This window comes from Erpetoichthys calabaricus, chromosome 12, assembly GCF_900747795.2.
Source record: "Erpetoichthys calabaricus chromosome 12, fErpCal1.3, whole genome shotgun sequence".
NCBI lineage: Eukaryota > Metazoa > Chordata > Cladistia > Polypteriformes > Polypteridae > Erpetoichthys > Erpetoichthys calabaricus.
The window spans coordinates 101,430,173-101,454,749 of record NC_041405.2 but is presented as its reverse complement, the minus strand read 5'-3'; the positions used below and the strand labels follow the sequence as shown (position 1 = coordinate 101,454,749).

The 24,577-nt window shown below is 40.2% G+C and overlaps 1 protein-coding gene across 1 annotated transcript; it reads right to left on the bottom strand.

Annotated features, from left to right (window-relative positions):
• Positions 1 to 2,412: 2,412 nt before the first annotated feature.
• Positions 2,413 to 18,805, bottom strand: rab33a (RAB33A, member RAS oncogene family). The gene is made up of 2 exons (XM_028814660.2): positions 18,160 to 18,805; positions 2,413 to 3,318 (listed from the first exon to the last, which is right to left on the bottom strand). Exons 1-2 carry the CDS (start codon positions 18,424 to 18,426, stop codon positions 2,872 to 2,874), a joined length of 714 nt encoding a protein of 237 aa, XP_028670493.1. The 5' UTR covers positions 18,427 to 18,805; the 3' UTR covers positions 2,413 to 2,871.
• Positions 18,806 to 24,577: the final 5,772 nt, after the last annotated feature.

The following is a 24,577-nucleotide window of genomic DNA, read 5'->3' as shown; positions in this document are numbered from 1 at the left end:
GTTTTGTTTTTCACGTTGTTTGCTGTTGTACAGCATTGGTCAATGTTGGGTCCTGTTCTCTCTGAAATTTTGTTATGTCCCTTCTTACCGATAACAAGAGATTACAAATTTGTCTTGGCCACCACTGGAAACTGCAAGGAATAAGTAACATATAAAAATATTTTTAGATGGAGTATTCCTTTAATAAAACACTCCTGGCAAGCAGGTTGTGATGTACACATCATAATCCTTACACTGCGGTGTGATTCTTTTCATTGTAGTGTTTGTTTTGGACTGATAGAATGGTCCAAATAGACAAAATTCTTATAGGTAAGCACCCGAGATGTGCAAAAGTTTCTCTTAAATGAAGAGGCAAGAAGGGCAGTCTGAAAACAAACAGGACTGTTAGAAAGGAAGATGTAAGATCGGCCATTAAAACCAAACAGAGCCAAAACTCTTCACCAGAAGAGTTTCTCTAACACTTTAACTTTTGATAGTCACAAGTCATCATAATAAGCTGGACCCTTGATTAATGCAAATGTCCGTGGCTGCCATAATGACCCTTCACATGACATATAAATCATGGGGCTAACAACCACTTAGCATCATAGTGAACGTACACACAAAATGGTGACAAGTCATGAAATCTAAACACATCAATGGCAACACCCATGAAAAAACTAATATAAACAAGTGAAAATGAATATTAAATAGAACAGGGATGGCCAATGTCGGTCCTGGAGGGCCGCAGTGGCTGCAGGTTTTTGTTCCAACCCAGTTTCTTAATGAGAAGTCAGTTATTGCTGATAAAGAGCTTATTGCTCAAGTGTGATGCTTCATTTTAGTGGTCTCTCTTGTTAAAGTTCCTCACCTTTAATTGCTTATTTCAGTCTTAAACAGCTGCACTCAGTGTTTTTAAAGGCTCTTTATTAGCAATAAGTTGGAAATGACCATTCTCCGTCTAACTTGTTTCCATTTACACCTGTGTAGATTCATCATGCACTGTTTGGTTTAATAAAAATGTGACAGACTGAAAATTATCCATTTTACGCTTCAAATCACTTAAATGATCTCCTTGGAAAGGAAAAAATCTATGATATGAGAACCTAACATTGCACCCTAACAAGCCATACAATTAAATAAACTCTGAGATTGGCAAGGATTTCGAATTAAGCAATTGGGCTGGAATGAAAACCTGCAGCCACTGTGGCCCTCCAGTACCGGTACTGACCACCCCTGAACCAGAATATGCAAACAAAGACAAATGAAAAGAAACAAAATAATACTGCTTAGTACACTGGACTGGAAGTGAAAAGAAGGTTAATACTTGGGAATGATGGGTTACTTTTCAAATTCCTCATAACAAATACATCAGTGAACGGGAAATGCAAGCTGCACAGAGATGGCATCCAAATAGTGATGAGCAAAACAGATACGTTTTGATTGAAAATAACACTAAAATTCAGTTTGCAATTATGAAACACAAAACTTTCTAAAAATATAAATATTTCAAAATTTTAAGGATTTTTTTGCATTGAACAATAAGGAATACTGCTGCCGAAATCCTTGTTCACATTTTCATGTTAACCTGTGTTCTTTTCCGTGGATGGCTGTGTAATGGAAGTAATCAACTACATACCTGAAAAATCAATTTTATGTGCACCGCTTGTTTACATCATTACAGAAAACCTCAGTGTGTTTTTTAAAATTGTGAAATGCTCCATATTTTCCACATGAAGATGCGTTTTCTCCACAGGACATCCAACTCTACAAGAAGCAGCCTGCCCTCCACTGGACCAGCCGTTATCTTGCAACTGCCCTTTTCGGCTTCTGGATTCCAGCAGATGAACTTGATGGTATGTGTGCTCCATGAATGGTGGGGCTTCTGTATCCAATGCATCCTTAGGACTGCGATCAAAAGGACTATACCCGTAGAACAACCACAACTCACAACTGCAAGGTCAGTAGAATGTCTGTGTGTGGCGGGAAGTGAGTCTGGTTATTTTTTTTTTGTTGTTTCTCTAAAGATTTTATTTATATATGAAATGACAGACAGATGTGTGTAGAATGAATGCGTGTATATTCTTCCAGAAAGACGTAAATGTCTTTCTTCTTGTCTCAATGAAACCAATTTTTTTGCAAATCGAAACACTGAGTTTCACTGTGAATTCAGTTTTATGAAAATTGTTTCGCTCCCAATATAAGTGAATAAAGACGCATGGCAACACGGCACCAGTTTAGCATTCTGATTAGATAACAAATCAACTAGGAAGCATGGTGACCACTTTGAAAAAAACTTCTTTCAAGTGTGTTGTTTCTGTTAAAAGGTTAAACACAACTGTTATTTTAAAATATACTGCAAACACCAGGGATGTGGCGACCAATGGACGAAGAATGTCAAAGGGTAAACACTTTTCCCTTCAAAGCTGAACAGTAAGTCATTTTGTTTTTTTATTAAATTTATATTGAACCCACACAAAGTGATGTAACGCAACAACCGAAGAAACAAAATGAAAGCATCACTTCTCTTGAAAAGCAAGAGGTATACCAAATCAATCCCATTCATAAAAAGGTTAAAAGCACAGTTGTCGGATCCACGTGATTTACATCAAGCATTTCTGAAACGGAAAAAAAATCCATTCTCGGGCAGGACGCCCAAAGTTGTAGTGAAAGAAAACAAATGGACAGCAGCCGCCTTGGCTTTCAGCAATCACTTTAAAAAGGGAACTCTCCAAAAACAGAACAAAGGGATCAATATCACTTGCAGACAGGAAATGGAAATTTTAAAATAATAAAAAATAAAAAAGGATTGTAAAAGCAGTTTGATTGGATCATGTCAGCAACACAATGCAGGCACATTCTTGTTATCGAAAAACTCTAGGCCACCCATCCTCAGCACGGACAGGTGTTCTTGATGGTCGATTCATCACTGAGCTTCACTTTGCCCTCTTGCCTCTCCACATCTCTATACAACAGAGACTTCTGAGCCTTTAGACGGCAAGCTAGGCACATGAAAATGGACTCTACGTTTTGGCTCTCCTTGGGGTCTTTGGCAGAAGTCTCGAAAAGCAGCATGTTGTGGGAGTCAGCAAACTTGAGGGCCATGTTGGAGGGTACCTGGATTTGGTCCACTAGGTCACACTTGTTGCCCACCAGCACACGAGGCACACAGGGTGAAACGTGATGGCCATTACACTCCTGGATCCAGGTCTTGAGGTTCTCGAAGGAAGCCATCTTTGTGACATCGTACACAAAGACCACAGCATGTACGTTGCGGTAGTAATGCTCCACCATACTCTTGCGAAATCGCTCTTGACCTGCTGTGTCCCACACTTGTACCTGTTAATAAACATTGAGAGATTCAGTTGTGGTTTTCTTATATCTGGAAGAACCTAACTTTCAGTCATCAACAGTGCAATGCTCATGGGGTTTTGATCGACTGAAAGTAGTTAATATCACAATACTGCACTGTAGCAGTGATAAGTATAGAGGAAAATAACACTTATTTAAAATAAAACATTTCCATAACACGCAGTAACAGCAAAATTCAAAATGCCCCAGTGAAAGGTTTGCATATTTTTTACACTTAGGTGATGGTAATATCACTTTTTTCCCCAACTGCTTCTCTTGATTTTGGGGTTGTGACCATGGGGCGTGTACAGCCTGCCCTAACCCAACACAGAAAGGCAGAGGCATGAGTTTGCCACACACATTTTATTCACAGCTGGGAAGCACTTTTCCTCACTCCCCACAGCACAATACAGTCCAAAGCAGCAATACCAAAAGATGGTGATCCTCCTCCTCCTCCTCCTATTCCTCCTCCCGAATCTGACGCTCTGAATGGAGTGAGGCGGCTCCTTTTATTCAACACCTGAGAGTGCTCCAGGTGGTTCATCGGGAGTACCTGGAATCACACCCAGGTGTGGTGGAAATCCATTGAATGGCTCTGCACCTCCCCCTGGTGACCCCCACAGAACCCAAAAGGCCTGCACCAAACTCCAGCTCCCCAGTCCTTCCATTCCATTGGCATCCTGGCTGGGTAATGGCCGAGACCGCCCGTCACAGGGTTTGTACTGATAACTAAATGTACAAGTCTGACCAGACATTCCTACATCAACTATCATGGTACAAGTCCTCCAAGAGAGCTCCCAGGAGCCCCAAGGTCTAATGAAAAACAGAAAACCACCAGTGTGTCCAAAAGACACATAAAGCAGCACATCATGGGGTGTTAGCAAACTTCAAGGCCATGGTGGATTATCTGGGTCTCAGGCACTGTGGGTCACATCTCTCAATGGGTTGTGCCTAGGGCTGAACCGCAATAGACGCCCACAAACTTTTCACTTTCTAAGTTAGCTAAGTTAACATTTGATGGATCAGTTAAGCGAAGTGCCATTCAGAACAGTAGCTCACTAAAGATGTTTTGACACAACGTCAGTTAAATTGTTGGTGGTGCAGCAGAAATGAAATTTGGATAAAATCAACACAAGACCATCATAAATATCTAGAATAAGTTCTGTTATTGAATGCCTGGCTACTTTGTGTCAAATGAAGTGTTCCTCACAATAAAATAGTCACTGATACTTAGTGAGTTTTGGGCATCTTTTGAGCAGCCACTATTACATACTATATATTTAGTGTAAGTGCTCTTCTTGGATGGACTGGCGGCCTGACTGGGATTGAAGGTGGATTTTTGCCTGGCCTGGAGGCCAAATAGAAGAACAACATGGAAGGAGGCAGAAGCTGGCCAGGATGAGACTTGATTATTATCCCAGTGGGGGTGAAGGATTAATGGAGGGACTGGTGGAGGTTGTTTCTCAAGAGCAGTGGCTCCCCCAGTACAGTGGATGCTGGTGCTCCTCTGGAGTAGACCTGATGTGGACATCCACAGGGATCCATGGAACTGTAGTCCTGAAGGACAGTCCTGTCTGGGTCCTTGGGTGCTGCCAGAGAGAGAGGGACCACCTACTTCACAGGGCTTCCACATGACCCGGAAGTGCTTCCACCATTCTGTACTGTGGCACCAGAAGTACTCCTGGGTCCAAAATAAAAGGAAGCCTTCCAGTCTACTCCAGTTGAGTCAGAGTCGGGAGGTAGCAGGCAACACTCAACTGAAATGGAAGGAGGAAGAGATATACTTGTTTTGAGTGCTTTGGATGACATTGGTGTGTAATAGTGGTGGTGAAAAATAAATAAATATGAATTGTGTGAGGTAGCATTGTGCCTGAGGTTTGGGGCTCTGTGGCATCCCCTAGTGGTCACATTAGTGAGGTATTTAATAACATAATTTTAACCATTCCTGATAAACTTATTCATGTCAGTGTAAATGCCATGGAGGACAGATGGGCATTACGGCCAGGATGGAGACCGATGTCTTACCTTGGCAGGAGGTCATAATGAGAGGACTGCGGGAATGGAGATACAATTGGGCCAGAGTATTCTGGAATTTAGGATTAATGGATAGACTGGATGAAGCCGAATAATGGGACCAGTTCATTCCCCTACACGGAAGGTGACAATGTTCCTCTAAGTTGATCCCAGTTAGGACACCAGCAGGGTGGAGTGCAGAAATCCAAATCTGTCTGGGTCCTTGGGTGCAACCAGAGGGCACTGGCAGAGGAACACAATATTGGTTTACATGTGATCCAGGAGTGCTCCCAACAGGCACCAGAATCATTCTTGTGTCTGCCTTAAAAAGGAACCTGCTGCCTCACTTCTGGGAGTCAGAGTCGAGAGATAGCGGGCAAAGCTCATCAGGAGGAGTGAAAGGAGAAGAGACATTTATTTATTTATATTTGTGATATTTGTGGCTGTGTACACTGGAAAAGAGTTTGGTGAAAATAAAAATCTGTTATTTTAAACTCAAGATTGTGTTGGGCGATACTGTGTCCGAGGTCTGGGGCTCAGTGGCGCCCCCTTGTGGATTCATAAGGAAATTGTACATCTTCAAGCTCAATGCCTGACCTTTCTTGTTGAGCTGCAGCAACATTAAAGCCCAGAAAGACACCTCTCCAATTCAGAGAATAAGGTGCAACGGCACGGACTGACCAGACTGTCCTCTCCAAAGGGAGAACTCAGCAGATGTCTGACTTCAATAAGCATGTGATTGAAAAAAGTTGCCTCATTCTAGAAATCAAAGCAGATGGATGATGTTGGTGTTTTTTATGAAGTGTTAAACTCACACTTAGAAGCGCTATGAGAGAGCCTGGGCTCTTATATTCTTATAATTCTCAACAAAGAAAAAAGCATTTGGGACAGTTAGGGAAAGTAGGGTTGGAGTCGCTGCTTTTAGTCCAAAAGAACTTTACTTTGAGTCATCCCGTGGTAGTGAAGCGGAACGATGATGGGATAGGGTTTCTTAGCCAGGCGAGAACCAGCTTGTTAACAGACATCCCACATCATGACAGAACCATTTGGTAACAGCTACAGTTTGCTTCCATGGGAAAGAACTTGGTAGGTTCTGGGAAGTGCCCAAAAAATGAATCTGCAAGTGTAAGCAGCCAAAGTGATGTTCCTGGTATGTAGAGTCGCTGGACTCATCTATCACGATAGAGAGTTTAGAACTCATTGACATGGGAACAGCTAAATCCTTTTCGTGCAGTGAAGACTAACTAAAGCAAATGTATTTCATTTAATTCAGCAAAACAAAGGATAAAGAACTTTAAAAAGTGAAAAAAAGGTTTCTCCTTTAAAAACGAAAAGAAACAACAGAAAGAGTAATTTCATAGGTAGGATATCAGCCTAGCTACTGTAGCCCTACATCACTTTTGTGGACAACAATACATTTAGCCAATAAGTTATGCTCCTTTACATTTCTTAATGTTTTGAATACTGGCCTAATCTTCACAAGGAGCCTAGCACCCTATCTGAGGTGTACACCAAAGCAAAATGGAAACCCACTCCCCGACCCCCCCATTTTTGGTTCCAAATGTATGCTAAATATGTCAAATTCCAACCTGTATCTGGACCCTTATCTTAAAGGGGAAGGCCTCCCAGAATGAAATATGGGCTTAGCGTTGATAACCAAATGTTTTTAAGCCTGTGGTCAAAGAAAAGGGAATTGACTTGCACTGGTGAGAACGAGGTCTTTTTTTAAAGCCATTGATGTTATATTTGAATTATGCTTGTAATTCAAATTCTAAGGATAGATCAATGACAGTTCATTATAATGAGTGCTTATGTGTGTCAGTGTTGGAGGGTTGTGCACACTTCTGTAACAATTTTTAGTTTTGTAGGTCTGTGTACGCACTCTTAAATCAAAAGTGCTCTATCTGAAAAAAAAAAATTAACCAAACTGAATTGAAAATAAGGGTACACAAGGAGACCTGGGTTCGCTTCCTGGGTCCTCCCTGTGTGGAGTTTGCATGTTCTCCCCATGTCTGCGTGGGTTTCCTCCGGGCGCTCCAGTTTCCTCCCACAGTCCAAAGACATGCAGGTTAGGTTGATTGGCGATTTCAAATTGGCCCTAGTGTGTGCTTGGTGTGTGTGTCCTGCGGTGGGTTGGCGCCCGGCCCAGGATTGGTTCCCTGCCTTGCACCCTGTGTTGGCTGGGATTGGCTCCAGGAGACCCCCGTGACCCTGTGTTCGGATTCAGTGGGTTGGAAAATGGATGGATGGATGGGTACACAAGGATTAGTGTCGCTGAAGTTTGAAGTTCATGAAGTTTGTCCTTTTATCTGTCTTTGCTTTGATTTTTTCCCCACAGGTATGTTAAATAACTTGGACTCCTCTGTGTATGAACGGGTGTGGGTACGAGAGTGTGCTCCGGTGTGCCTTGTGAAGGACCCCTGATTTTAATAGTCGAAGGCCTACCTCTAAAGTCCTCTTCCTAGCTAAAATATTAGAACAGGTAGTCGAATCACAGCAGACTGCTTTTCTTAATAAATATCAAATTTTAGATCCATTTCAGTCAGGCTTTAGGAAACAACATTCCACAGAAACGGCACTTCTTAGGGTGGGCTAAAGATTCTCTGATGGCTGCTGTTGTGGAGGAGTGTTTGGTCCTTGTATTTTTAGTCCTTACTGCAGCATACTGTAGACCAGGCATGTCAAACTCCCTACCATTGGTGGGCCGCTTCGACTGCCATACGTGCATGACTGGGCCGCACTGTAACAAATACTATTATACTATTATACAAAGTTACTGTAGCTTTCTTTCCAATACTGAAAACTTTAAAAAATGTAACACTTAAAGTTTAAAGTTTAAAGAAAAGCAATTTATTTTCATACAGTCTCCATACAACAGTATAGAATTAGAGTCTTAGCCTCTTAGCTAGGTCCTTATTATATTATATTCATTGCTTATATAGGAGCCTTACAGTATGAGATTTATTTCTTTTGTCTCGACACTTGGCATCTCTTGTTAGTAACCAGCTCGTCAATATCAGGCTTGAAATCTTGTGCAGCTGCAACTTTCATGAGGGATGAAAGGTGCTCGACGGTAAGTCTTGAGCGATGTGGGGTTTTGGTAGCTTTCTTTAATGAAAACAATTGCTCACAAAAGTAAGTGCTTCCGAACATTGACAGTACTCTCGATGCCAACTTACAGATCTGCACATATGAGGGTGGCAGGCAAGCATACAAGCCTGGCACACCAACTTCGTTGTATTTTGCCATCAGAATAGAATCTGACTGCACTTCAATCAATTCCATTTGGATATTCTCAGGCGCATTCTCAATGTTGTAAGAGAACAGCGCAATGCCCTGTTTGTGTGAACTGACATCACGAAAATGCTCACTGAATTCATTGCTCAGAAATTCAAGTTGGAAAACAAATCCTCCAAAAATCAAATTTTACTTTACTAAGTTTACTTCAAAGTTTATATTGTAAAATAAGCCGATATGCAAAAAGCCACCTGACCTACAATAATTTTACAAACTCAAAATCACAAAAATATGTTAATAAACAACTCGCCAACTTCTCGCGTCCACTTCAGATCTTCAGCTGTAGTCTGCACTAACTGTTCGTTACAATACTAGCACAAATTTACATGAAACTAGAGCAAAAAAACGTGAAAGTATGTGGGCTATTACTACTCGTGATGGTCAGTTCTGCCCAGTGGCCAGTCTCAGCAGCCCAGTCAGTAGTGTAGCCTTAGCAGGGGCGGCTCTAGGCTCGTGGCGGCCCTGGGCAGAGAAAGAATCGGTGGCCCCTTCGCCTGGCAATGTCAATACGGTATGTGCAGGGCGAATGGCCACATCTGTTGCGGACACTGCATAGCCGCCTCGTGCTCATGACACGCTTCTATATACGCGTGTCTGTAACTTGAAAACCAAGTGGCGGCCCATGATATTCTCATTACGGCAGAACGTTACAATACTACATATAGCTTACTGCTCCGACTCTAGCGACATTTGTAAATACAGCGTACTAATTAACAAGAAACACAATGTTTTTCGGCCACATTGCCGTCAGCTGTGTCATTATTTTCTCTTTCTGTTTTATATTCAATATATATAAGCGTGGCGGCCCCTGGGATTTGGCGGCACTGTGCAGGTGCACAGTTTGCACATGCCTAAGGCCACCCCTGCTGTCCGCTACTGCAGCCTAGCACTTCAGTTGTGATGCTGCGGCTCATTAACTTTGGTCAAGGCTCGTGGCTATACTAGCAGATGACGTTTCCGGTACCGTAATGCCATGGGAAAACGCGCTTTTGTCAGAAGGCAGAAGTAAGAAAAGTCAATAAGTAACACCGAAGATGCAGAATGATTCAATCACAAACGATAGTAATCATTTTGAACAAGTTCAGTGCTAACTAGGATCTGTCATGGGGGCCGCACAGATTTCTGATGTGGGCCTCGTGTTTGACATGCCTGCTGTAGACCACATGCTTGTAATTAACAGGTTCAAGCATTGCATGGGTACCTTTGGGACTGTCGTAGACAGGTTTACTTTCTATTTGGCAGGAAGGAGTTTCTCAGTTGGCGTGGGTGAGAACTCGTCAGCCCCAGCATCCTTGTCGTGTGCAGTGCCGCAAGGATCTGTTCTTGGGCCAGTGTTATTTTCCTTGTCCATTCTTCCTTTAGCACAAATTTTAAATTCTTTTAAAGATATTTCATATCACATTTATGCTGACAATATTCAGCTTTCATGCTCTTTTAAACCACAACACCTCCAAAAGTTATCTGCCCTGGTCGAATTTCAGAGTGAATGGCTAGGTGCTAATTTTTTACAGTTCAATATTAAAAATAAGCGGAGTGTTTCATTCTTGCCCATTTAAATTTGCATGCAGAGATCAGTCTCAAGTTATCGGCTGTTTCACTCAACTTTAAATCTTGTGTCTGGAACCTAAGTGTTATGTTTGACCAGTCTTTAAATCTTGATGCTCACGTTAGGTCCCTTTCTCATTCTTGCTTTTATCAGAATCACTTTTATTAGCCAGTACTTAATGAACAGGAATTTGACTTGGTAGGAGGAGGATGAGGAGATTGGAAGCATGTGCTTATACAGCATGTTGCTGCACCCACCAGACAATGAACCACCCAGATTGGGGAGCCAAGTGCAGCCGTACAACGGGCGGCACCTCAGCACCATACTAGTTCGAATGGAGTGAAACAGTGAGAGTTTTTTTTATGGTGACTGGAGTGCCAATCCTACCACCAACTCTCAAAGTTTCCCTGCAAGTTGGAAGACCTGCATGCAGTGCTGGTTGAAGGTTGACATCATACTCAGGATGGAGCAATTGCAGGTTAAGGGCCTTGCTCAAGGGTAGAATCACTTCTGGCATTTATGGAATTTGAACCTTGGTAGATCTGATTCAAAGCTAAGAACAATAGCATCGAAGGCTCAAATGGAGACGTTAGTGCATGCTTTTATTTTTTCACATCTTGATTACTGCAATTCTTTATTTACATGTTTAAACAAGACATCGCTGCTGCGTCTTCACTCTATTCAAAATGCTGCTGCCAGATTGTTAACCTGTTCCAGTATGTTCATCTTCTCTTTATTGGCTTCTGGTGGAAACTCGAATTTTACTAATCACTTATAGAGCTCTGCATGGTCATATACCACAAAATATTTCAGAATTTTTACAACATTGTACTACCAGTCGCCCACTTAGGTCAAATAACCAGGGCCTTCATATTGTTCCACATACTCCGCTAAAGATCTCGTCCGGATCAGGCTTTTCAGTTTGTTGCACAGGAAATGTGAGAATAGCCTTCCTTGTGCTTTATGGGCTGCTGATATAATTTCTACATTTAAAAAACAGTTCGTTAGGAACCTTTTTAAGTTAGCATATGAGAGGCTGTTTTTGGCTCTTCCATTTTATGGTTTATTTGTTGAAATGTTAGTTTAATTGTATTTTGTATTGTTTCAAATGTTTTACTTTTGACTCTGTCTGTGAAAGGCACTTCAATAGAAAACAAAAGTCTGTCACCCATCCAGGGCTGGTTCCCGATGCACAAGCCTCTAAGACTCTAAACTGGCTTAGGTCCCGGCGCTTCAATGATGGATGGAGGAATTAATAGCAAAAAAAATTATTAATTTCTCTTTTCTTTGAACACTTCGATGTTTTCTTACATCTGTGTATAAAAGATTAGTTGAAAAACAGACTATGCTTAGCCTCTGAGGAATTCAGGTAAGATCACTGGGTTTTATTCACAGGAACAAACAGATCGTACTTATTAAAATTCTGCTCTCTTATTTCTTTCAGAATGTCTGTCATTTGAACAAGTGCTTGATGATGAATGCAAAACAACAGATGGATCTCCTCTTCGTGATATACAGTCATTGTCACTGCTGTTTGTTAATAGTCCTTTCTAAAATAAGTTGTCAATGATGCAAACTGTTAATAAGAAAACAAATTCTTAAAATAGAAAGAAAGTAATACAGAGCTTATGTGTGAACACAACACTAGCGTGATCCAAGCATTCTCTGCACTTGCTAATCTTTGTCAAATTGGTGGGAGCACACTACCCAGCCAAGCATCATCTGCACTTTTACTTCTTCTTGTTATTAGTTTTTTGTTTTCTTTTTTTACCATTCCTTAAAGCACTCTGAGCAATACTTTTGTATGAAATTGTGCTAAATACATTTTGTTGCTGATGTTTTAACAAACATAATGCTGGATGTGTGAAGATGATGCCTATTGTGAAAAATTCAGCTACAAGGCAGAAACCAAACTTGTATGGACTGATGGAATGTGCAACAAAGAAGACGACGGGGACACAGGGAGAAGGCAAAGACCTCACATAGAGAAGTGAACAAGCTGGAACTTGCTAGTGTTGCTGGATTTCCTTACATATTAGGCTTTAGCTTTGACACTTTTCTACACCTATGTTATCTAGTTTTTGCATTCACCATCTCAAAAACATATCTAAATTTAGATAGTCCATTCATCCGATTGGCTGGCCCAGCACTGATGCAGCTGTGGAATGGCCAATAGGAGGAGGCAGCTTGATGGCTGAGTTCTCCAGGACTTTGAATATAATCCAAATCGTATTATTTGATATCATCTACTGTTGAATTCTGCTCTGTACTTGTAATATTTCTATTGCACTATTATATTGTATTAAGGATTACTTGTGTTCTGTTCTGTGTATTATATTAACTCCCTTTTTTGACACCCACTGCACGCCCAACCTACCTGGAAAGGGGTCTCTCTTTGAACTGCTTTTCCCAAGGTTTCTTCCATTTTTTCCCTACAAGGGTTTTTTTTGGGAGTTTTTCCTTGTCTTCTTAGAGAGTCAAGGCTGGGGGGCTGTCAAGAGGCAGGGCCTGTTAACGCCCATTGCAGCACTTCTTGTGTGATTTTGGGCTATACAAAAATAATTTGTATTGTATACAGAAGAGAGTTTTAGGTACGAAATAGATTCTTCATTTATCACAAGGAAAAACAATGGCACTGGTTAATCTTGCCAATGCACTGTCAACTGCTACTATTGCAGTCTCCTTAACACTCGAATTTGCTCCCTCTCATGAGATGTCTCCCTATTTTCTCCTGGTTTGTGAGATGGTCTACCTGGTTAATGGGAACACTTACTAAAAATAAACCAGAGGTGGAGCCAGGGTGTAGGTTGCTCCTGTTTGTCTCCTAAGGTCAAAGCTTTGCTACTTTGAAATAATCATTCATTAAAATTAAACTCCTATTATAAGACTCCATCCCTTTTTTCTTGTCTTCTGAGAGAGTCAAGGCTGGGGGGCTGGCAAAAGGCAAGGCCTGTTAAAGCCCATTGCGACACTTATTGTGTGATTTTGGGCTATATAAAAATAAATTGTATTGTATTGTATTGTACTTTATTGTATAGTCCCCCAATATGCAGGATTAAAAAACAAGATACTGTATTTCATTTACAACACTAACTGCCCCAATTTACATCACAGGATCTTCAAGGAATATCTTTAAGGAATATAGGTAAAGTTAGACCTCTTATAACTTTACAAGATGCTGAAAAATTAATTCACTCTTAAGTTTTTAGTTGACTAGATAACTGCAATGCACTCCTAACAGGACTACCAAAGAAAGACATCAATCGTTTACAGTTAAAGCAGAATGCAGCAGCTAGAATCTTAACTAGAAAAAGAAAATCTGAGCACATCTCACCAGTCTTAGTTAGCATCATTACATTGGTTACCCGTGTCATTTAGAATTAACTTTAAAATATTACTAATGCTTTACAAAGCCTTAAATAATCTTGCCTGATCCTACATTTTTGAATATCTGTCCCCTTACACTCCAATTCGTAACCTCAGATCTTCAAATGAGGTTCTGCTTATAATTCCAAGAGCCAAAGTGAAAAGAAATGGTGAGGTGGCCTTTTGCTGTTAAGCACCTAAAATCTGAAATACTTTACCAATTGCAGTTCACCAGGCTAATACTGCAGAACAATTAAAAAAAAACTGCTGAAAACCTATTACTTGAAAATGGCTTTTTCGTAGCTACATTTTAGTTGTATCCCTATTAGTCTAAATGGTCTCTGAATTATCATTTTCCACTGAGTTCTGCAATTCCCTACTAATCTCTGCCTGATCAAGGTACAATGCTGCCCCCTGTGTTTAAGGACTGAATGGCGGGTGACCCAGATGTCTGCATGCCCATCCTCTTCAATTTCTTCCACGTGAAGCCTGAAAACCATGAAGACTGATTTAGACCACCTGTGTTAGGCAGAATGCTCAGAAGGGGATGGGTGGTCTTTTGACCTTGGAACCCCTGCAGATTTTGTTTTTTTCTCCAGCTTATTCTGTTCTGGCCTCTCGAACTTACCTTTTTCTTTGTTACATACTTTATAATATTATTGCCTAATCTTATTTGCTTATGCTTTATATTAACTTCTGTTTATTTCATTTTGTAAAGCACTTTGAGCTACATTGTTTGGATGAAAAGGTGCTTTATAAATAAATGTTGTTCTTCAACCTGCTCTGTGATTCATTCAGAAATCTACCGATTTAGGAAGTATGGCTGTACATCTTCAGTCTTTAAGTCACCACACTTTCAGTTAATGTTAAGAGAAGATTGTAAAATTCTCCTATTGACATATCCACCTAAATAAAGTAAAATGACATGTGTCTGTGTTTGTGTGTGTCCGTCCGGTTGATGTATCTTTGTCATTCCACAAAATGGTGCATCACAAACTTTTTAAGTAAAAAAACACATTGCATTTGTCATTCCAACTGACGGCGCAATGCAAACATTAAAACTGCTTTTACAAATCCCATGCCAAATGGCATATGAAGGAGACATATGTTTCTCATGGTGTATTGTGCCCTTTTAATATTGAATTCATTTTCCTTGATATCAGCAGTTACAACGCTGCTATTGGTGGTTTTAAATATGATAACAAGAGTTATTTATTTGATATCAACTTTAAACAATTTGATATCAACCCTTGGAAATTTGATATGGAACTCTTGAAATTTGATATCACTTGTTTAAAATGATACCAATTTTCCCAAATTTGATATCATGCTGATTTTAAATCCTCATATTTTGTCATTTTGCAGGCATGTTAAATTTGAAATCAAGTTTGTAAAATTTGATATTCAGCTTTTGAAATGCAATATTGCATTTTTAAAATCTGATATCAAGTTTGAAGATGTTGATATTAAAATTCAAAAGCACGATATCAAATTTTATAAGCCTGATATCAAATTTCATTAATGTGATATTAAATTTCCAAAATTTTACATCAAATTTTAAAAGCATGATATCAAATTTTGCCACAAAACATGATGTTTTTTATTCCTCCACGCCAAAGTCAAAGCAGTTAAGTTGTGTAACAACTGCAAATTGCTATTTGCATGACAGTGATCAGTACTACTTTCAAAGCATGCGATATGTAATTTTAAAAAGGCTTCATATCATATTTCAGACTCATGATATCAAATTCCAAAAAAGCTGATATCAACATTCAGAAACTTGATCTCAAATTTGGAAGGCTTGATATTATATTTCAATATAATGATATCAAATTTTTAAAACCTGATATTAAAATTTGAAAAGCTTGGTATAAAATTTAATATCCTCAATATCTCATTTAAAAGCTTGATATCAAACATTAGAATGTTGATATCCATTTTTAAATCCTTGACATCAAATTTAGGAACAAAAGTATTTCAAATGTTTGGTATCAAATTTTAAGAACTTGATATCAAATTTCATAAGCTTGATATCTAATTTTAAAATATGGATATCAAAAGGTACAATATTTTATATTAAAATCTATAAACATCATACATGTGGCAAGCCATTTTCACACTTAATCACTCTGTTTTGATATCAAATTTTCAAAAGCAGATATCAAAGATATAACAGTTGATATCAATTGTCAAAAGCTCCATATCAAAATTGATATCAAATTGTAAAAAGCTGATATCAACTATAAAAAGCCTGATATAAAATTTCTAACTGATGATATCAAATTTAAAACTCATGATATCAAAGATTTGAAAGCAGATATTAAATTAATAGAATTAAATGTTAACACGGCCTGCCACGTTGGTCTACGTTGATCGCTTGGATTTCAAGCCATCTTAGAAAAGCCAGAAATGGCTAAAGGCACTCAATCCACTCCTGACCTTATAGGGTTTTGATAACTTTTATGCTTCAGAACATACACTGAGGTCTCAGAATGCAAGTGTTTTTTACTCATCTTGTAATTTTAAGAACTCTTAACTATGGGGCCCCAAACTAGCTGCAAACATTATAACAGAAGACACTCCTTTACTACTGCACCATTGAAATCAAGCCTCCTGAGTTTAGCATAGCATGCTTTGTTATTGCTACTGACATTGTCATTTTTTCACTGCTACCCAAAATCCATAAATTAAGACCTAACTTTTAATTCTCTTATTTGATTTACACTGTTTTCCCAGCAGTTCCAAATTCGTTTTGTGTCGATGGTTACCTTTACGACATAGCCCTCAGTCTGTGCCCTTCATGTTACTTTCATCCTTGCCTCTGCTTTTTGTCACTGCCACCACTTTGCTACTCAAATTTACCATATCTTGTGTCCTCAGTGCTCCGCGCCAGTCTGCATTTCTTAATATTTTCCTCCAGATCACTATTTCACATTCTACTTCAGCCTATTACACATACTTAGCGTCACCTATGGGCATCATTGATATGGCCACTTGTCTCTGCTTCTTCTTGATCTCCCTCTGTGATGTCTACTGACACTGTGGCTTTGGAAGGGAACCTTTACAATGGATGGGAAAAAATGGCATCATCATTGCCAAGTCTACAGTTATCCCCTTACACGATTCTACTGCAATTATGACCACCACTATGCATGACAGGCTGCCTGAATTATTTTCTGTATGACTGGAATTTCATTTTTCCTCCCTTCCATTGCTGCCTGCCCTTTAAAGCCATGAGCATATTAACTTTTGTGAAGTATTGTGTGGTATTTTGTTCATGTTGTACCGGGAAACTACTTAAATCTTAAAATCTGTACAGCGCTCCGAGCCTGTTCAGATACATAAGGCACAACCTAAAAGTATTTTGAATTGGTAGGATCATGGGCAGTGCAGGATTTACGTATAAGCTACACAAGCTATAGCTTAGGGCCCCCACCTTCTTGGGTGCCCCCAAAACAAATTGTCCGAGTGAGCAATTGTCATATATACTTAAATATACTACAGCATTATTTGTGCCAATCAGGCCTGGCCTTAGGCATAGGCGAAGTAGGCGACCGCCTAGGGCCCCAGCGTCAGGGGGGCTCCGGATCGACTCCTTGGTCTAATTTTCACGCATTTCACAGAGCTTCCAGGGGGCCCCTGGACCCCCCTTTCGCCTAGCGCCCCATAATACCTAAGACCGGGCCTGATTATGGGGTACCATTGTCTCCATTGGTGCCTCTCACCATCAGTGCCTCAGGTTAAAATCTCAGCCTGGCACCTTCCTCCCACACCCCAAAGATGAGCTTGGATTTGCAATGTGAATGGGCACCGTGTCTGGGACTGCTATCTGTGTTATGTTCAGGTTTGCTAAAATAGGACTCTGAAGTAAGAGGTCTGAAAAATGAATCAAAGTTTGATTGGGTAATTGAAATATACTATGATGCATCATTGCATGGTGCTATATTTCAGTTTGCTTTATTCATACACCAAGCTTTTTCAAAAAAACTCAGAGCACATGCATAGATTCACCAATAAAACTGCTACGAGAAAAAGAAAAAAAAAAGAAAACGAACGAAGATAACAATACAGCATCAAAACAGACGCAACTCTGGATCGCCATGTTATGATACATACATGGTCAGGGGGGCAGAATATACATTACCGTCAATCTGACTTCAACGCATAAAAAAATGGAGACATGAATTTGGCAAGTGAAGGGTGAATATGGAGAAAGTGAATTGAAAGGCCAACTCCAAGCGCACAAAGGCTTGTCTCTCAGCTACATTGTGGGCACTTTCGTGTAAAAATGCGTTTAAATACGCGATTAATACGCCTGATGCTCACACAAGAGGCACAATGCCGGCTCGTTTATCACAGGATGCTTTCTGGAGCGGAAGCAAACATCCACTTACTTGTGTCATCACACTGGCGAAGACGGGGAACTTAAAGAAGACACAAAAGAATAATTAATCTGGAGTGATCCCCCGCCCCGAACATGCAGTACCTATATGCCAAATTACAAAGTGCAAAGAAAGTGACAGGGAGAGAGAAAAAGGAGGCTCTTTTGTTCTCCTGCCCAAAGAAAAGAACACCAGCTCGCTTTTACGGGGCGGCGGTCACTTTACCTTGATTTTTTCCCCTTCTATTTCGACCGTTTTTTCCCTGAAGTCAACACCTATAGTAGCCTCCGTTTTATCAGGAAAGCTTCCCCCGGTGAAGCGGAAGCTGAGGCACGTCTTTCCCACGTTCGAGTCGCCGATCACTATAATCTTGAATATCCGGGTCTGGACACTGTGATCCAGGGATGAGTCGAGCTCCAGAGAGGATGCCAGATTCCTCGGTTTACTGCTGCTATTGATGCTTCCGCCACCAGATAAACCTCCATTTGCCATTACGGCAGTCAATGATGACCGTGAAGTATGGGGTGGGGGGTGGGTGCGTGCTGGTCACAGAGCACAGCTGGGCAACGTAAGCCAACGAGAATCCGCCGCAACGCCACTGGACCTTCAGATCTCGCCGGCCTCTTTGTGGTGCAAGCGCACTTCTCTACTCAGTCAGAAAGCCGCAGTGGTCGCGAATCATTTTAGCGTTTATAATGCGACTCATCCCATAGGATGCTGATCTCGATGGAATGCAAGCGAACTGATCAGCACAAGCTGCCTTTTCCCTTCTTTTCCAACTGACCCTCAATCGTCCGTCTCGACCCGCAGCTTGGAGATAGACAGGTGCTTCTAAGGCTCGCCAAACCACGCCCACCACACGCTCCTTCTGTTGGCCACGCCCCCACCAGACATCGCCGACGCAAAAACTGCAAATGTCAGTTCGTGGGTTCGTACATGTGATGTCTGTGACATTTAATGAAGTGCCACATGTAGCTATTTACTATGGACGGCTATTTATCCTTAGCTATGAGAGTGCTAAAATATTAGGGGTTTCTTATATCGTAAAAAGAAAGTAGTCTTATGGGAAAACTTTTCGGGTGCTCCATATTCAGATTTTCTTTGGTATACCGGTAAGTCCTGGACGTTGGCCGTGCAATTTTGTATTTCTTATAAAGCTCGACAATAGCATCTGAGAAATTTGCTCATTTACCGTTGTAAATATAATCTAGCCAAATTTCTTAATATTGAAGACAAATGCAGCAGCAATTCAGAAGTTAATACATTTATTTTATTAGTGTACCAATTTGATGACAAATTTAGTTGCATTTAAGTTTAGCATTCTTAAGCAATTATTGATACAAGCATTTCATGGTGAGAGGATTTTGTGTTTTTTATAAAACAGAATTCAACAGAAACCATACAGCATTTAGAAAAACACCGAAGTGATTCATGTTTATCTTCTACTCATGATGGCGTCATCTACAGTAATGGCATTTACAGTGAGTAGTGACCTTTACAGGCCCTAAGCATTTAAAAGAATTTGGTGTCCCCAGATATATCTAATTTAAAATATAAACAATAATTAACTGGAAAATAAAATTTTATTTTTCAGAATAAAACAAAAGTTACAGTAGATAGATAGATAGATAGATAGATAGATAGATAGATAGATAGATAGATAGATAGATAGATAGTTTATTAATCCCAAGGGGAACTTCACAGTAAGAAAATTAAGTAAGGAAATTCTTCAGTAAGATGGGGGGATGCGGGAGCCCCTTCTTGTGGAACCTGGTTCAGCTGCACCATTTGCAGGTTTGCATCATATGGTCCATAGTAAATCCAACAATGGAAAATTTCTGTGGTGCCCCTTTCTCTTGATGGCCTAAGCATGTGCTTATTTTGCTTAATGGTTAATCTGCCCTGGTAGTTTCCAAAGCCCTTTACAGAACAAAATGCATCAATACTTGAAAAAATGTGTATAAGGAATATGCTGAAATTGAAACAAATGTTTATTTACTAGAGCATCTTTGGTAGTGAGCATTTTCAAAAAGCCTTTAACAAATCAATGTGCCACATCACATATTGATAGAACAACACTACTATGGAACCACACAGTGCAACAACTATTGTGGATTTCCTGTGTGAAGGGTGCTGAAGTTGGATCGCTGCTGTGGTGTTGGTTTCTCTCATTTTATTTTTTTTATTTTAACTTTTCGTTATTTAGTTTTACTTTATGTTTCCCAGTTTGGTTTTAGGATTCTACTCCCCTATCAAAATTTTTAAGTCCTTTTTGGATTTAGCTTGTTCTTCACATTTCACAGAATCTTGTCTGTTCTTGTTCGTGATCCACTGCAAACAGTAAGGTGGATGGTGATTTCCATATTTAGGGCTCCTTTGAAGCTGGAACCAGAAAAAGACCGACATGATGCTTCCAGATGCTTTTTTTTCTGTTACAAGCAAGAACCCTAAAAGATTGTGTCCAAAAAGGAGTGTTAGCTCCTCAATGCTCGGAGATGCACTTTGGAAGGGTAGTTCTGCTTAAAGCTTCACCTAGGAGCTACAACAGCAACAAAATAACCACCATAACACAAATATCACCACAACAGCCATACCACCTGCAGGGTCTTCAAAACAGGTCATCCACCTGAAGCTAAGTATGTTCAGGCCTCGCCAGTACTTGAATGGGAGACCATCTAGGAAAAGCTTGGGTTGCTGCTAGAAGTGTTGGAAAAGCCAGCAGAGGACGCTTACCCTGTGTGTGGATCCCAATGCCTCAGTGCAGTGACAGGGACACTGTGCTGTAAAAATGATGATGTCACTCAGATGAGGTATAAAACCGAGGTTCTGACTCTCTTTTGTCATTAAAGATCCCTGGGCATCCTTCATTAAGAGCAGGATGCATCCTGATATTCAGGCTAAATTGCCCTACATGACCATTTAGTAATTCTGCCCACCTAATCACCCCCTGTCTCTATTTGGCTAATTATCTCTCTTACCACATCACTTTTGGGAGGGTGATTTGTTTTTGCCTCTCCAGTGCATCTGTTATCACTTTCATTGGCTTGGTTTTAGACCATGATGATTAAATGTTCCCTTAATTTTTTATACATTTATATATATATATATATATATATACAAAGTCGAGAAATTAATACAGCACTGATGTGCACAAAACTGAGTCCAAACAGAACTGAGGGAATAGGGAAAAGGAGGAATATTTTAAAGGGGAAGACAGGAAGTTTGAAAAAAAGGGGTTGGGCTCATGAAGGTCTTCAGCCATATGTGACATCACAGGGGCCGGAGCTGGCAAGGTCTCCTTCCATTGGCTCGGTCCCAGAAATGACATCAAGAGGGCCAGGTGGAATCTCCCTTGAATGGTCTGCAGGAAAGGGAGAAAAAAAGTCAGTGCACTCTGCCACATCCTGGTCTTATTCGGAACTGCCCTTATTCAAGCCCTTTAGTTGCCTCCCATGTGCACGTGTGTGACAATATATATATAGTAGGAGGGGAACGGGAACCCCTGCTGGATCAGAGGACGTACTATTAACTGGAAGGGACGCCTGAGAGGAACAATGGATGGATTGGTCGGCAGGGCGGAAAGAATAACTCTGTGCCCAGTTGGTATAAAATAATTATTGGATCAGTGGAAGCTGGAACTTGAGAGTGGTTCCATCCCCCATGCGCTAGGTGGCAAAACCCAGTTGGGAGACCTAGAGGGGTGCTAGGAAAATGGGGTCTGGGTGTGCAGCCCTGTAGGGATTCCTTGGGATCTGTAGACGGCTTTGTTGGGGGAGGACTACCCGACTTTGTCCTTCCTACAGGAGACAGAATGGCACCAGAAGCATTTCCAGGTCCTGCATTAAAGGAAGCCTGCTGCCACACATGGATGAAAGTCGGGAGACAGCACAATTATTGCATAATTGTGGCTCACATCGAGAGAGGATTGTGAATAGAGCCTAAAAGAAGAATAAAAGACCATTATTTTATTTATATTTTGTGTTCATTATTACTGTGTCTGTGGTTTGGGGCTTACTACAGAAAAATCCTGGAGAGAATCCTGATGCACCTTGCAAGAAACCTGCACCTTGGGAGAAGTCCATCATGAAGCCAAAGCTACACAGGATTGTCTCAAAAACAAAAATATGAATGTTCTGGAGTGGCTGAGTCGCAGGTCTCAAAGTAATTGAAAATTTGTGGATGGACTTTGTAAAAGGCAACTCACTAACAATCCCCTAGCAACATGAGAGACCCTGAGCAGTTTTGCAAAGAAGAATGAGGAAAAAAATAGTCTCCAGATATGTAAAGCTAACAGAGACCCGGGCATATGGCTGTCCAAGTTGAATCTACTAAATACTGACATGAAGGGAGTGAATATTTATGTCATGAATGACTTCATGCTTTATATGTGTAATTAATTTAGAGCCCCTTGCAGACATCTGTTTTCACTTTGACATTAAAAAGTCATATTCTGTTGATTAGTGTCCAAAAATGAAATTAACTCCACTTTGATTCAATGTCATACAGCAATAAAATGTGAAAACATCTGGGGGGGGGGGGGGTACTTTTTATAGGCAATGTATATGGTAAATAAACAAAAAAGATTCGTCTTTTTTCCAGTAGCACCTTACCATAGCTGTTTTACAGAAAAATACTAGAGAATTGTACAAGAAAAATGTGCTACAGTTAAAAGAATAGAAGCAGATGAACGCTGTAATACATTAAGTGGGCAGAGATGGGCTTAAGACAGAAGCAAGTCTGATATTAGAACTGCCTGCTCAGATTCATGAGGCCATCCATACCTGAGTTAAGTTTTCAAATTTCCCCTTGCATTCTTCAATGTCACATTGGTCACATTAAGGATATATTTTCAGCCAAAGCCCATAACTGCCATTTTGCTGCTATGATTCCAGGAAAAGATTGTAATCAATAATCTGTATTTGCAGTATTACACAATTTGCTCTTTGCCAAGCTTTTATTTACTTCATCCATTTATCCAATTACCAAATCTACTTAATCCAATTTTAGAGTCCTGGGGATCCAGAACCTAACATTTTTTAAATAAATGTATTTTGCCATTAGATTGCTATGTACATTTGCTCTGTAATTTTTTACTGATCATTAGTATCTATATAATGCTACTTAACAAAACATTCTACAGTAGACACTGAAACCAGTTTCTGTGCAAAAAACAACCACAGAAATAATCGATTTTACTTAAATATTACTAATCAAGATCATTTGTGGACTTTTGCAGGGTCTCAGAAGATCTACATACATCCTAAAGAGTTGTGCAAAGATGTGACACTTGAAGGATGGACATTTGTGAAAATATTCACACAAGTTTTCATTAGGGGATGTGCAGTGGGTAGTGCTGCTGCTGCTGCTTGACAGATCATCTAAATGTCACGGGTGCAAACCCTGCACTTGGTTGTTGTCTGTGTCCCATTTGAATGTTCTGTGTGGGTTCTTCTCTGGGGATTCTGACTTTCCTCAAACACCCCAAAGACGTGTGTAAGGTTAATTGGTGAATCTAAGTTTGCCCTGTGTTCAAGAATGAGCCTTGTGATGGACTGGAGTCTTGCCCAGGGTTAGCTCCTGCCTTATGCTGTTGGAATAGGCCCCAAACTTGGTTTGAGAATGTTGTGCCAGTTCATTGATGTTATAGAAGCTTTGTTATGTTGTGGTATGGTATGTGCGAATATAGTCATGTGAAAAAGTAAATACACTCTGTGGAATACAGTCGACTTTGTTGACAGCAGAAAGGTGCGTACATATGGTGTAAGGCTGCCGTGAAAATGTATGTGACATCACGCCAAGTTTAGTTTTTAAAACATCTCGACATGAGCGTGGAAATGGGTGTATGCACTGCTTATACATGAGGCCGCTGGTCTTTCCCTAAATGTCCAATGGCAAATTGTAGTCTTGCTCTAATGTTCTATTTGGACAACAAATGCTTCTTCCTGACACACCAAGCCATGAAAGTTGCATTTCTGCAATCTCTGATTGCACTTTGACACCAACCTTTGCAAGTGTTATCTACAGATTAGATTCCACAATGCAATTTTGTGGTTTTGCAAGACTTCTTTTAGTATCAGACTGTCAGATCTCTGGCTGAACTTTCTGGACTGGCCAGTCCTGGACAAATTATCAGTTGTTTGAAATCTGCATCACTTGCAGACGATTTTCATTACAGTGGAATGATTGACTTCAAATAATTTGTCACTTTTAAATCCGTGACTCCTAGGCACCATCAAACGTCTTTTTGAGGGCCTTAAGAGAGCTTGTCTGATCCTGGCATGATGACGACACACATGTCAAAAAGCAAACAGAACACTGGGTAGCTGTAGTTCAAATAAGGCAGTTTCTACCTCCATCCTCCATAAGGAGGTTCTCATAATTGGCACCTAATCTGGAGCATCTGGTTCTAATTTTATGGATTTGAAGTGGTGATAGATGTAGGGGTCTACTTGCTTTTTCCATATGACAAATCTACACTTTAGTTAATTAAGATTATAAAAATGAATACACAATGTGAATTTGTGTGCCATTTGTTGACATATGTCAACTTTTCCTGTAATTAGTGTCTGAATGAAGATCTAATATTTGCCTGTTCAGATACAGATGAAAAAGTCAACAATTTCCATAGGGAGTACTTACTTTT